The 15,041-nt window shown below is 35.8% G+C and overlaps 1 protein-coding gene and 1 pseudogene across 2 annotated transcripts; one reads left to right on the top strand and one right to left on the bottom strand.

The window, feature by feature from the left end:
• Window positions 1-2,506: 2,506 nt before the first annotated feature.
• LOC113353094 lies at window positions 2,507-5,311 on the top strand (annotated as a pseudogene).
• A 6,642-nt stretch (window positions 5,312-11,953) lies between these two features.
• LOC113347257 (pre-mRNA-splicing factor ISY1 homolog) lies at window positions 11,954-13,954 on the bottom strand. 2 transcript variants are annotated; one of them, XM_026590876.1, is made up of 3 exons: window positions 13,798-13,945; window positions 13,431-13,495; window positions 11,954-13,301 (listed from the first exon to the last, which is right to left on the bottom strand). In XM_026590876.1, the coding sequence occupies exon 3, from the start codon at window positions 13,269-13,271 to the stop codon at window positions 12,387-12,389; it is 885 nt and encodes a 294-aa protein (XP_026446661.1). In that variant the 5' UTR covers window positions 13,272-13,301; window positions 13,431-13,495; window positions 13,798-13,945; the 3' UTR covers window positions 11,954-12,386. The 2 variants fall into 2 exon arrangements, with proteins under 2 accessions (XP_026446661.1, XP_026446660.1); XM_026590875.1 differs by lacking the exon at window positions 13,431-13,495 and having other exon boundaries at window positions 13,798-13,954.
• Between the last annotated feature and the right edge of the window lie 1,087 nt (window positions 13,955-15,041).

Here is a 15,041-nt window from a genome sequence, read left to right as displayed (position 1 = left end):
GATTTAAGACTTTTTGCACCAAATTTCCATCTCCAACACAAGGGTCAAGGTCATAGAGATAGATGACATGGCTAAGTGGGTGTAATGGAGAAAGTCTAAATAAGACTTTCTCTATGACCTTGGGTCTTAAAGCCACATCATCATTTTATCTCTAAATTCAAATAAAGTTTGTTAGACAATACCTTGGGGGTTAGAGATCGATTTAGGAAAATGATAGATGTACCGAATTTTCAGAACCGTGGTGGGAACGTGTGAGAGGGGGTGAGGGCCACGCCTTCCCACCATCCTCCTGATGTTGAGAACGTGCACTAGGGACCGTCAGATCCCTCTCGGTGCACACCGTATCTGTGTGTGTAGCAAAGCCGATCAATTTAAGGTAAAAAGTTTTACATTTATATTTTTTTGTCATTTAGTAATGAACCACACATAAGAATGTGTTAATAAGACCTCCACATAGGATGACCTTGACCCTTTGCATTGGAGATGCTCTTAGTATCCTTAGCTTTGATACAAATTGAAGGGTCCCACAGATAATAGGACGATATATACACAATACAACATACCAGTTGAAGGACCTTATGAACGATCTAACCGGCAACTTGTATAGTACCGCTAGCTATTGTCCCTATTTTAAACACCGTTGGCTATAGGTGTGAAGTTTTAGCCTAAAAGACATCAATATTATATACACAGTAAAAATTCAATAAGTTAATAGCCTCGAGATTGCTAAATTCTACCAATCTAGCGAAGTATTAATTTATCAATAAATTAACATATTATTAATACGATAAAAACTCCATATATTAATAGCTTGTGGACTTCACAGAATTATTAATATATGGAGTTTATTAATATAAGGAGGTATACCCAAAAAAAATTGCTGGACAAGAAGCTTTAAACATGCTCTACAAGTTGGAAATATTTTGGCTTCAACAAGAAGGTGCACATAGTAACGAGGTCTTATGCATACGCAAATCAAAAGATGCGATAACAATCCAAAAAATTACATCTTTTTCTCAAACAACTGTAGATACATATTTTTCTTTATCTTAAATTCTGATGTAGCAAGATCTATAATTTTCCGATTATGTCGATTATATTAATATATGGAGGTAAGTTCCTTATGGTGGGACTAGAAAAATCAATTAATATTAAAATGTGGAGTTTATTACTATTTAGAACTGGCCCAAATTGGTACCGTGATTTTCAATTAATATGTAGAGTTTATTAATATATGGAGTATTTACTGTATATTGAAACATACCAAATTCAAATTTTAAAAATAAGTGGAAATAGAATAAATACCTCTCATTTTTAGGATTCTTCACAAATATCCCTTTAAGGTATATTTTAAAATTTTAGTTTTTGGCACACCTGATCATATATTAAGTCAATTCAACTTCCGGATGAGGTTGAGTTGACGTTTTCACGCGTCAAGAATATACTAATTAATTTTATGTCAAAAAAAAATACTAGTAGGTTTCATTACCCACTTAAATATACCTTTAAGGGTATTTTTATAAAGAAATTAAAAATAAGGGGTATTCAAATAAGTTCCCCCATCAAAAGTGGAAATACATTATCCACTCTTGAATTCACACTATCTTACATTTTGGGAGACATTTTTCTTGAAAAAACTTAAATGGTAGCGTATTTGAAGCCAATATTTTCGGGATACGTTCGTCTTACAGTGATCTACATACCTACAAAAAATGACCACATTTCGAAATATCAAACTTTACCATCTACCAATCTTGATTTTAATGGTTAAAAATTCGTTGACTTTCAACGGTTGATATTCCAAGTAGTAGATGGTGGCATGTAAAGATTTGTAAGACGAGCATATTCTTAAAATATTAGCTTCGCATACACTACTGGTTGATTTTTAGAAGAAAAAATAATAATTACTGTTGAAAATGCGACATTTTTCGGGATACGCTCGTCTTACAGTGATCTACGTACCTACAAAAAATGAGCACATTTAGAAATACTAAACTTTACCATCTACCAATCTTGATTTGAATGGTTGAAAATTCGTTGACTTTCAACGATTGGTATTCCAAGTAGTAGATGGTGGTATGTAAAGATTTGTAAGACGAACATATTCTCAAAATATTAGCTTCGCATACGCTACTGTTTGATTTTTAGAAGAAAAATAATAATTACTGTTGAAAATGCGAGATAGCGTGAAAATAGGTGTGTCAAGGGAAAATGGCAATGAAATTTATGTAATTTGCCATTTCATCTACTTTAGAACTTTGTAACCGCACTTACTGGCAGCGTGCCGTCGTTTGAGATACCCACTTGCTAGACAAGTAGTAGGATCTTAACCCTACCAGGTGTAGACTTTACCATAGAACCATACATGACATTAATTAGTAACAAAACTGATCGAGAGCTTCTTCAGCACCAACGCTAGCTCAATACAAGTGAATTAGTAACAGACAAAAAGGCACATACATATTCATAACTAATGAAGGGCTTATCAGCTAGAATAACTTCATCAATGGAAAGCCAAAAACCATATATAGCAATGATGTTCATACAATTTGTATATGCAGGCATGGCTTTGTTTTCTAAAGCAGCAATTGGTGCAGGAATGAACCCTTTTGTTTTTGTTGCTTACAGACAAGCTTTTGCTTCACTTGCCTTAACTCCATTTTCTTTCTTCCTTGAAAGGTGTGTGTGTGTGTGTGGTAACTTTTCTCTGTTCTTTGTTCATTTCTTTTGTACTTTCTCTTGAAAGTTTCTGCAGCCTTTAAATTTTGTGTAGGAAAAAAGCTCCTAGACCATCGTTCTACTTATTATGCAAGATTTTCTTTGCTTCTTTGTTTGGGTGAGTGGTATTGTCCCTTCAGCTAAAATTTTAATATTCGGTCATCGGTCCCGTTGCTATTACTCGGGCTTCTCGTAGTGATATTTATTTTGTTCCATTGCAACAGGATTACATTGAGTTTAAATCTGTATTCTGTCGCTCTTAAGAATACCTCAGCAACAGTTGCTACTGCTAGCACCAATACAGTTCCTGCCATTACCATCATCATTGCTGTTTTTCTCAGGTAAAGAATGCCTACATACACATTTCACCATTACTATCTTTTGCCAAGTAAACCCGTTTGTAGTTTTGTTTTCTTGTTTGGAGGAAGATTCATCACCTGGTGCCAGAGGTGGCTGGAACCAACACACCCCAATTTTTCATTTGATGAGCTTTCACTTTTCAGTCAAAAAAAAAAAAAAAAAGATGAGCTTTCCCATATTAGAAAGTCTTCGATATTTTGAAAACCACTTCCTAGTGGCTTCTGGAAAATTATTATTGCTACATTGAGAAGAAGAAACGACAGTGATGTAGATGATGAAGACATACAGATGCAGTAAAGTTTAAAAGTAGGTTGCTTGTACAAATTAAAAAAAAAAACAAACTAATATCATTTTTCAGGATGGAAATCATTACGTTAAAGCATTATTATGGAGTGGCAAAGGTGGTTGGGACTATAATATGCTTATCAGGAGCTCTAGTAGTTGCTTTATATAAGGTCCTGCAGTGAAGTTAATGAATTGGAATTCTTCATCATCATTTCGTCACCATCAAACCAGTCATATTTCCAGTGACCCATCTAACTCATCATCAAAGGAGGTTGATTCAGTTAAAGGAGCACTCATCATGCTTTGTGCAAATACATTTTGGCTCATCTTACAGGTAACTTTATAAAGTGGCTTCCAGAAACTGAACTCTCATATGCCTCTTGTTATACGTTTTCATTAGGGTCACATTAAAACTGATAGCCAATACAAGGTTATCATTGAGTTACTCGAAGCCGAAAAATATTTAAATATGGCTCCAGGGCCAGAATATAGGATACAAATTTAGTTTTGTTGTCAAGAACCAAGATGGCTCTTTGGGTGTTCCAGTTCTGATTCAACTTAGTGTTGGTATTCCAGTTCTGATCCAACTGTAATAAATTGCTCAAAGAATCGAAGTGGTTTCTACTTTCTACTTTGTATAAACAATCCAAACTTATGTACTATATAAAACGACTAGCCCTTTTTAAAACATTTGCAATTTCTTGATAACTTTCTCGTCGTTATGGGGATTTTTCATAGGTCAGTGGAAAGTGATCCTCGGCTGCTAGGCCCATCAAGCTATCAGTTGCTTGCTCAAAATGATAAAACAGTAATTATTGAACAATAATATTATGCCATGTCACAGCCAAAGGAAATCCTCTAGAGAAGAGAAAAATTGTGGAAAAGAAAGCTCGCCGTCACTCATGAGTTTGGTTATAATGCTTTTCAAATCTAATTGTCATGCATTATATCAATAGTCATATTGTACTTAAATTGGGCAACCAATTTCATTTACGGCTAGATTTGCTATGTATAATATCTGCATCCTTTTACATATCCAGTCACTAATGATGTGTGTTTTTCGTTTGTTTTTCCGATCAATAAGAAGACAAAGAGTAATTATGTTTCACAAATTGGTTCTACTAAAAGAACAAAGAAGAAAAGAAAATTTTAAGGAAAATAATTCATGTAGCACAACCTGATGGATTTCTGTTGTTACTCTTCCAGGGTCCCCTTATCAAGTTATATCCAGCAAAAATACATCTGACTTCCCTGCAGTGCTGGTTTAGTTGTATTCAATCGCTAATTGTGGCTGTAATCTTTGAGAGGAATAATCCATCTTCATGGAAGCTTGGATGGGACATTAACCTTCTCTCTGTGGCTTACTGTGTACGTCTCCAGGAGCCCCTTTAAACCTTTTATACATCTTTAGAACTCACATTTTACGATGCTTCCGATCTCTTTTAACTTTGAAACATCTTCAGAACTTGCATTTCACAACATAGACATTAAGTTGTTTTCATGTTCGCACGACAGGGTATAGTTGTAACTGGAATGACCTACTGGTTGCAAGCTTGTCATTACTATCATCTTCTCTGCCTTCATATGGAAGGAGCAGATGCATTGGGGAAGGTACACATTACAAAATAAATCCTTACCGATATCCCAATTAATATTTGTGATCACCTCCTTATGAAAACTAATTCGTTGAATTTTCAAAATATTTGTTGCTAGTATTACCGGTGCACTGTTGTTAATAGGAGGCCTATACAGCGTTTTGTGGGGGAAGAACAAAGAAGAACTCACAAATAATACTACGACTGAGGAAGAGGAAGAGATAAAAAATGATGAGAAAACCAAAGAAGCAAATGAACTGGAACTTATAGATGCAGAAAGGCAATAGAAATGCATTATGGAACGATATTGTTCGTTTCCATTTTCCAGAAACAACCAACTGCTGGTTTGCCTAGGATGCTGGCGCACGAATGACAGACCATCGCATTAATATCAATGGGTGGTGGGATACTTCAGATGTAAATATAGCTAACTTATTGTGTACCTTGTTTACATTTACTTTGGGAATAAAAAGTGGAAGCAGTAGAACAGTAACTTCAGTTTTATGGATTACAAAGTGACAACAGCATACAGTTGTTTTGAGCAGTTCGATTAGCTTTCAAGTAGAAAGTACTTGACTGGGTTAGCATTTAGCCGATAAAGTCTCTTTAAGTACTCACTGGACCAAATTGTGTTGGAAGACTTGAAGTCAGATTTGATCCTGATACAGGTACCTGATGTCAAACCGTCCTTGCTGAAAATTACAAAATTGATCCTAATATTGGTGTCTTAACGATATATATTCTCCTGTCACCTTTTCTCAAAATCGGCCGGTATAAATGGCCTAAGAATTACTCTAGCAACAAAAGAGACCGTATTTAGTTCAGCTGCCTAAGACAAAAAATGAACGGAAATTCATCCGCGTAGGCTTCTCCATCACACACTTCTTCGATTGCAGGAGTGTTTGGTAGAGTTTGGGGAAAAGTTGTCTTTCACTTTCCCATAATGGCACCAAATTTGGCTTCACCATCACACACTTCTTCAATTGTAGTTTGGTGTTTTTTTTTTTTGCTTAATCAATTATTTTATTACTCAAATATCGAAAAAAATACAAGGCTAAAGCCCAATTAAAAAGAATTCAAAAAATAAACGGTCCGCGAGTTATAACCCCAAAGGTGTCACTATTCATTCACAAAAAACCCGCCAAAACAAAAGTAACACAAATTGGTTTCATCATAAAATTTGATGAAACCTCATATAATTTGACGAAACCAATTTTTGGTTTCATCATAAAATTTGATGAAACCAATTTTGTAATTTGGGGTTTTTGTATCAATTTTTTAAAATTTGGGGGTTTTGTATCAATTTAGTTTAAGATGGAGTTTTAATGAATCCCAACATTTGAGTGGGGTTTTTGTACCACAAGTTTGGTCACCTTGGGTTTTTATGACTAGTTTTGAAAAATAAAAGTGAAAAAAAGAAAACAACTCAACTGGACTTTAAGCCCATAAACCCATATACTAACAAAACCTATAGTAAATTCTGTCAGGAGATTCCATTGCAGATATAAAAACTGGTTTGGCTATGAAGATCTGACTAGCGCCCCTCTCCAAACCTGCACCTTTCTTAGCAAGAGAATCAGCTGAGAAATTTATTTCTCTCAGGCGATGTACAAATTGAATCCTTAGAAAGCACTCCTTTATTCGGTTTCATCTTGTCTGACAGATCCATGGTAAACTTCCAGAAGTATATGCTTGTATTGTTGCATTGGAGTCAGATTTTATGCATATATTCAACTTACTGTTTTGCACTGCCCATTCTGCAGCTCCAATAATGACCATGACTTCAGCAATAAAATTTGTTGCAACTCCCAAACCTCTTGCTTCAGCATATATGAACTCACCTTGATCACCTCTACAAATAAAACCATACCCAGCTGCCCCTGGATTTCCTCTAGAAGCACCATCACAGTATATCAGTGTTTGATTTATCTCAGGGAGTTTAAATTTGATTTCCACAATCTTCTGCATTTTTAGTGGAGGGTTCTTTACTTCAAAGAACTTGAAAATCATATAATCATAGCTGCAATCCCACAACGAACTTTTCATTCTTATCGCACAATCCTTTGTATACTGTTTTATTCTCAGCTTGAACCTTCCTAAATCCACTTTGTCATCCTCATAACATATTATGTTTCTTAAAAACCATAGCTCCATCATTGTTACTGAAGCAGCTAATAACCATATTTCTTTAAAAGCACCACTTTTGTGTTTAGCAAAATTCTTCACATCTTCATAAGATATAGGATTGCAATATAGAAATACATCACCCAGCCACTTCCAAATCAATTGACTGAAGTTACACTGCCACAAAATGTGTTCAAGATTCTCAGTATTTTCCTTGCAAATATAGCATTTTGAAGCAAGACTGAAGCATTTTCTTTGCATCTTTTCATCTGTTTTGCACAAATTTCCCTCACCAACTTCCATATGTTACTTGCAGTTGAAGGATGGAGTACAGGATGCCATACATATTTGTGCCATTTAACTTTAGTATAATGTAATCTGATTAGTTCAACAGCAGATGAAACTGTGAACTTACCTGACAGTGTGCCATTCCAAATCCTTGTATCCTCCTGTCTTGAGATAACTGGTAGCTCTTCTATCTGAAAATATTGAAGTAATCTTGGAGATATGAGTCATTCCCCATCCATTATTAGCTCAGACACTTTCATGTTTTTATTTTGTAGAATGAAATCATCATTAGGAAAAAGTACAATAAGAGATTTTTCTTTAATCCATGCATCTTTCCATACTGAAATTTGTTCTCCAGATCCTACAATCCATCTTGTGTTTTGTTTAACCTCTTCCATAACCCATTTTAAACCAGGCCAAATTGAAGACTTCTTGTAACCTGAGATCCAGTCTCCATTTATAGTGTAGAACTTTGCTCTCATAAATCTAGCCCATTCAGCTATTGAAACCTGAATTTTCCATACTAACTTCATTAGTAGATATTTGTTTATCACCTCCAATCTCCTTATGCCCAATCCTCCTTCCTCCATTGGTGTACAAGTCTCTTCCCATTTTAGAGTTACACACTTTCTCTCATATGGATCACCAGTCCATAAAAAAATTCTTATGAGTCTTTCACAAATCTTAATTACACTCATTTTATATATTGGTATGCTGCATAAGATTGACTTAATTAGAGTAAGTCTATCTTTGAAAGACAACATCTTACCAATCCAGCTAGCCAGTCTGTTTTGCATCATTTCAACTACTCCCCACACAGTACTTGATTTTACCCAGCCAGGTTGCAAAATAACTCCTAAGTATTTATCAGGAAAATTGGATAAACTCATCTGACATTCATTTGCAATTTGTTGTTTCCTTGCTTCACTTACTCCACCAACAAACAGTTTGCTCTTCTGTTGATTAACTACTTGACCAGAGGATGATTGATAATCATGAAGTAGTTTAAACACTTTTTGAATATTCTTCTTATGACCATTAAAGAATAGAAAAACATCATCTGCAAAAAGAATGTGAGTAGGGTGAACTCCTCTGAAATTTACCATTGGTATTATCTGATTTTCATCCACCATTTTAGTTGAAGTCCTACATAGAACATCTTCAGCTAGAATAAATAAGATTGGTGATAAAGGATCACCTTGTCTCTATCCTCTGCTCACTTCAAAGAAACCAACTAGTCCACCATTTACTAATTGGCCAGGAGCACTATTTGGATTCATTGAGAAAACTTCTTCCTTGATCTCTTGTGTAGAAGGAGTTTCTTCTAGCATTCTGTTTTCATCTGGAGTCACCACTTCAGGTATAGCATCAAAAATTCCTTCAATGGAAGTTGTTTCTTTAAATTTAAATTTTTCTTTAGAATGATTCTCTAAAGAGCAAGCAATCATAGTCTGACCAGTAATGATAGTACCAGAATCATCTTCTAGCTTTGTTATAGCATCAGCAGTTTGTCTCATTTTTATGGAAGTATGAAAGAAGCTAGTATTTGTAGCACCATCTTTTAACCAGAGTTCTCTTGATTTTTGGTGAAGAATGGAATGTTGTTGTTGAGACAAGATTTCCTGTTTTCCTCTAGCCACCACTAAATTATTCAATAAACTAATATTACTTGAATCTTTATCCGAAATGATAGTAGCATTAAGTACCTCTTTTTCAGCTTCAGCCAATTTAATTCTAACATCTCCAAATGTATTCCAATTCCACTCCTTAATTTTGATTTTCAGTTTCTTCAATTTTTGCATAAACACAAAAACAGGGTTTCCATTCAGTTCCTCATACCACACCTCCTGAATTAAGTTCTTAAAATCCTCTTGTTCAAGCCAAACTTTTAACATTCTAAAAGGAACATTACTTGGTTTGGAAACTAATGCACAAGAACCCAAAAGTGGACTATGATCTGAAACACTTCTTACACCCACTTTATAATTCCAATCTGGATATTTCTCAAGCCATTTTAAATTATATAAAGCTCTATCCAAAGTACAAACAATCCTCTTACCACCTGCTCTGTTGTTACTCCAAGTATATTGTAACCCTGAAGTTGGAGCTTGAATTAAGCAACAAGTGTTAATAACTTCATGAAAATCTTGCATTGCTATCCTAAGAGGAGCTCTTTAACCTATCTTCTCTTCAACACTCAAAACAGTACTAAGATCACCTATTAAAAGCCATGGTAAATCCAAAGTACTGACATATTCCAATTCATACCATAAAGTTCTTTTATCAACTGCAAGTGAAGCAGCATGTCTCCCTGACACTAAAACTCCTCCAACATTCACAGTGATTACTTGCTTTGTTATGGATACAACCAATGTAGTTAATATCGGATATCGGTTCATCTCGGCCGGGACCGATACACTGGTACGATTTTATATCGGGTATATTATCGTTGAAATATCGGTCATAGATTTAGAGACTATAATTTTATATTAAACATTTCTCCACACATTTTCGGATAAGATATAATAGATAACATCAATTTTATCAAAAAAACAAAAGAGTAACTTTAGTAGACTTGCTTCGAGAGCTACATGCACCTCTACTACCACCCGGAAGACTTTCTTCGCCAAAATTACCCTTAAACTTTATAGAAAACGACCAATACCGCCTCATATCAGGAAATGTAGGAAAATTTCGTATCGACCGATACGGCCGATATTTGACCGAAACGGCCGATATTCGACCGATACGGCCGATATTATCGGTCGAATATCGTATCCCCGATATCCTTCTTATCGTATCGTTTTGGGCCGATATCCGAAATATCCCCGATATATCGGCCGATATTGACTACATTGGATACAACCGTAGGTGCAGTGATTGAGGCATTCCAGAACATCCAAATATTACCCTTTTCACCATTTACTGAATTATGAATTAATTTGCGATGCATACCAACCAACTTCAAACTTTTACAATTTTTTGAATTCCATCTAATTTTTGGCTCAACCATAATAACTAAAGTAGGACTAAAAATTTTAACTAAACTTCTTAACTTATTTTTGGCTTAAGTCTCCTTAAGCCTCTTATATTGGTAGAGTTTGGGGAAAAGTTGTCTTTCACTTTCCCATAATGGCACCAAATTTGATATTTGATGCTCAACTCCGTCTTGAATGACTGTCTCACTCCATAGCCCTTGCTCTAAGAGCATAACCTGGGATGGAATCTCATTCAAAGTGAAGTAGTATAGTGGTGAAGGAGTGGAAACGCCACAAGAAGTTCTTTGCTGTCTAGGGTTTTGTTTCCAGTTGGCACAAAACAACCAAACAATTTTGTAACTCTACTTTAACAGAGAATGCAAGCACGCCAGCAAAAATTACTGTCATCTTAGCTGTTCCGCCTTTCAACTTTCAAGTACACTAGACAAGTCGGAATGAATCCTAATTACTGGTGCCTACAGTATTAACATTCCAAAAGCTACAAAATTCAAAATTGATACTAGTACTGGAGCGGGCCTAAAAAGTATTAAACCATCCTCAAAACTGGTCTGCCATTTGCCAAAATTGGCTGGTAGAAATGATGTGCAAAGATAGTGCAGTGGATAAAATGAAGTGGAGGAGCAAGCTGAAATATCCTAAACTCTTTTTAAGGTAACAGAATAAACCCAAAACTCCAGGCAGGTCCAGAGAAAACTAAAACACTGGAGACCTCTCAGAAATCATATGCCGCACAACAAGTCGGAATCAATCCTAATTACTGGCGCCTACAGTATTAACATTCCAAAAGCTACAAAATTCAAAATTGATACTAGTACTGGTGCGGGCCTAAAAAGTCTTAACCAACCTCAAAAATGGTCCGACTTTTGCCAAAATTGGCTGGTAGAAATGATGTGCGAAGATGGTGCAGTGGATAAAACGAAGTGGAGGAGCAAGCTGAAATATCCTAAACTCTTTTTAAGGTAACAGAATAAACCCAAAACTCCAGGCAGGTCCAGAGAAAACTAAAACACTGAAGACCTCTCATAAATCATATGCCACACAACAATCCTGCAATGTGAAGTCTAGGGTTCTAAATAAGGTTGGAGTTACGAGGCTTAAAGCATTTATCAACTTCCCTCTGAAGAACAAATAAAAATGTAATCATTGGGAAAACGCAACATAAAAGAACTATGATGGGAGTAACAAAAGGCTACACTTAATGTCCTAGTTCAAAAAACAAAAACAAAGAAAATCAGGTTCCTGATAACTTGCTGAAACTGATAGCCTAGTTGTAAATACTTGAGGCTGAAATGCCTCTGATGTTGCTTCACATAAAATTGAATCAATGTTAAATGCGGTTTGAAATGGATGTATAAAAACAAAGAGATCAAGACGAGATACAAAGCAAAGAACGATAGACAAAATTCATATATCTATGAAAATCAACTGCATTTGCATCCTTAGAAGATCGGCTCAGGGATGAAACATCCTATTATCCTACCAAAAGGGAAGCATAAAGATTAAAACAAAACAAATATACACCATTTGCATGAAAAGCTGCATCTACAATAGCAACATGAATTAACAGTCCCAACATCATAATTGCCGGAGCACAATAATAATCTAAATATAACACTTCAAAATATCCAAGAAACTTTTCAATTTAACAAAACTAGCCCTCTTATGCAAATACCTTTTACAAAAAATATAATACTCAGAGGAAAACAATTTTACAAATTCAACTAAGATATGCATGTCTTCAGAAACATTTGATGTTTAAAGTGAAATTTCAGAACTATCAAAGAAGTTCACAATCTAGATAGTAGCAAAGCTGCAGTCTTATATTAGGGAACACTACATTTGGATCTTTTCTCACAACCACAAGATAGTAACAAGAACAGTCAAACTGATTGCAAGATGATACGATAATCGGGAAAAAGCATGGGTCCACAATGTTTCTATCAAGTCAATACAAAGTTAAAGTGTTGCCCACACCTGATGAAATAGCAGTTCCATGAGAAGGCTTTCTCTATGTCAGTTAACGATGAATATTAAGCATCGTTTTGGCTTCGGTCTGCTCTTCCAAGAGGTCGCCGCTCATGTATTTATCCATCAGCTCCTTTTTCTTCTTCTCAACAACCATCCTTTCGATCTCCTTCTCATCAGGAAGCGGCACATGTACAACAAACTCCTCTTTCTTGGTCTCCTTTTCTTTGGCTATCCTCTCCTCTTCAACAACATCCTCTTCTTCTTCAAACAGAATTTCTGTCACATTCGCAACTTCCCCACTCTTCACTGCCCTCCTTGCCTCCTTCTTGATCTCTTCCATTCTTTGCCATTCCTTCAAAGCTGCGGCTCGCATCTCAGATTCTGCAGGGCCCTCAAGTTTTACGAGTATCCCATCCTCATCATCTCTATACCCATAATAACTTGCGTCTATCCTTTTAAAAATCTCATACCGAGACCTCCTCTTTCTCAGTTCAGGTGGCTTCTCAAATAGCTCTTTCACCCCAGGCAATTTCTTGGCTGCACCAAAGTATCGATATCCGGGACCTCTGCCACTAGGATTTGGTACATCAATGATATTACCATCCAAATCTGTCATCTGAGCAGAGTGCTTAGTATAGTTTGCACCACCTAGCTCTAGAATCCGACGCTCCCAGTGTACTTTCTCTCTAATCAGTTTGTTAATTTCATCATTGAGGTCACGAAGCAGGTGCTCACCCAAACCCTCGTTTTGGATATCAGCAACTTTCCTACCTATCTCCCTCATTATTTGCTGTCTCCATTTATCAGCCTCTGCAAGATCACGACACTCAGAAGCAAGAAAAGGACGGCGTTCTTTAGGTTTCTTCTTCTCTTCGTTCTTTAATGTAATGAATCTGTTCAGCATAGACTGCGCTTTCTCCTCATTTCTAGCCATCTTATATCAAAACAACAGCCTCAAAACCACCTGTATTTTACCAAGCAGTTATGAGAAATCAGAAATTCAAATTAAAGCGCAGTAGATGTCACAGCTATACTACTGCATCTACAAATAAATTTTAGGATGCTCTAGAAGGAACGAAACTCAATAAATTACCCTCAAGGTTTCACAGATATAAAACGCCCAAATCACTTCTAAAACCCACGATTCTATTAAAATTTCTGAAAAAAGAAACAAACAGATGAACCCTAACGAGAAACAAAATAATTTTGCGAAACCTAAACTACCGCTAAGATTCTAGATTTAAACACATACAAAACTAGCTAAAGAAATCCTACTAGAATAACCCCCAAATCAGAAAATTGTCCTACTTGAATAACCCCGGAATCACAAGATTAGGAGTGCTCAAAACCCTAGGTAATAACAATTGCATAACCCTAGTTAGCAGGACGTCGAACTACGGAAATTAGGTTTACAATATGCTTAGGAAGAGTGTAGAAAGAGAAAGAGAGATTCGCGTTACCTGTTTTTAAAAGCTGCTGCTGTGTTCTAGTGACGCCTCTGAAGAAGTTGGAGAACTAGAGCGAGTTCTGGTTCTTCTAAATATACTATGTGGCGGTGTTATTCTAATCTGTATCTCTCTCTACGACATGAAGATATGCTGTTCCTTGACACTAGTATATCTCCTAAAAGTAGAAACTATCCCATTGTCCTTCCTAGAATTAGAATACAAGTGTGGTTGATTGGCATTGACTTGGTCCAATTGTTTTAAGGTGCTTTTTAAAAATATATTTTTAATTTGGTTCTCAAAATTATTATTTGGCCATAACTTAAACTTAAATATTTTTTTGAGCCTTTATTATAGTTGTTCCGTCGTTATGATCACTGATTCATACTCTGATTTCCTTTTAAACATGTCTCTAAACTATGTTAACCCAAACTCAAACTCAACTGATAATCCTTTACACCACTTCTCAAACTTACTATCACAAAAAGAAAAAAAAAATATTGTCATCCACAATAAATATCAACACCCACGTCCCTGGTTATATATTGAATTACTAGAACTGCTTAATTTTAAACATAATCATTGCTAAGCCTCCACAAATCACGGAAGTTCAGGAAATTTTGCATATATACCGGAAAACAAATCATGCTCATTATATCTCCATTTTCACTAATTGACTTTTTTGGTAAAATTTGAGTCACACGCAGATTCTGAATGATCATGGAAGCTATACCATGGATAATAAAGTGTGTTCCGAGGAAATTACCTTGTGCGTACATATTCAACAGAGTGGAATTTGGCCTACAGATCCATGGCCCTCCCGAGGAAAACCTAAGTGCAATGTTTGTCTTTGAATGCATATCTCAAATAGGGAAACCCCGTCATATCCCAGTATATGAAGCAACTACGTGGGCCAAATTTGCTAGAACCAAAATTCACATAGATATCAACCATACCTTACCTCAAGCCATTTCTTTTCCCTTACCAAACAACCCAACATCTGCAGTAACGTTGAAGTATGAAAGGATGCTTAAGTTTTGCCTATTCTTCGAATTCATTGGTCATTTGCTGACGGTATGTCCTAAACTAAACGACTATAAAGATTATATCTTTACTAAATGTCATGAACATCTTCAAAACAACAAGCAATGGAAATTCTCAAACCCATATTCGTTCCATCCATCAATGCTGCAACAAAAACACAAATCAATGATGTTCCGGAATTCAAAGACATCTTTGTGGTTGAGGAATACCAAAAC

The sequence above is a fragment of the Papaver somniferum genome, chromosome 2 (genome assembly GCF_003573695.1).
Source record: "Papaver somniferum cultivar HN1 chromosome 2, ASM357369v1, whole genome shotgun sequence".
In the NCBI taxonomy this organism is placed as follows: domain Eukaryota; kingdom Viridiplantae; phylum Streptophyta; class Magnoliopsida; order Ranunculales; family Papaveraceae; genus Papaver; species Papaver somniferum.
This window is presented reverse-complemented; position numbering and strand designations above follow the sequence as displayed.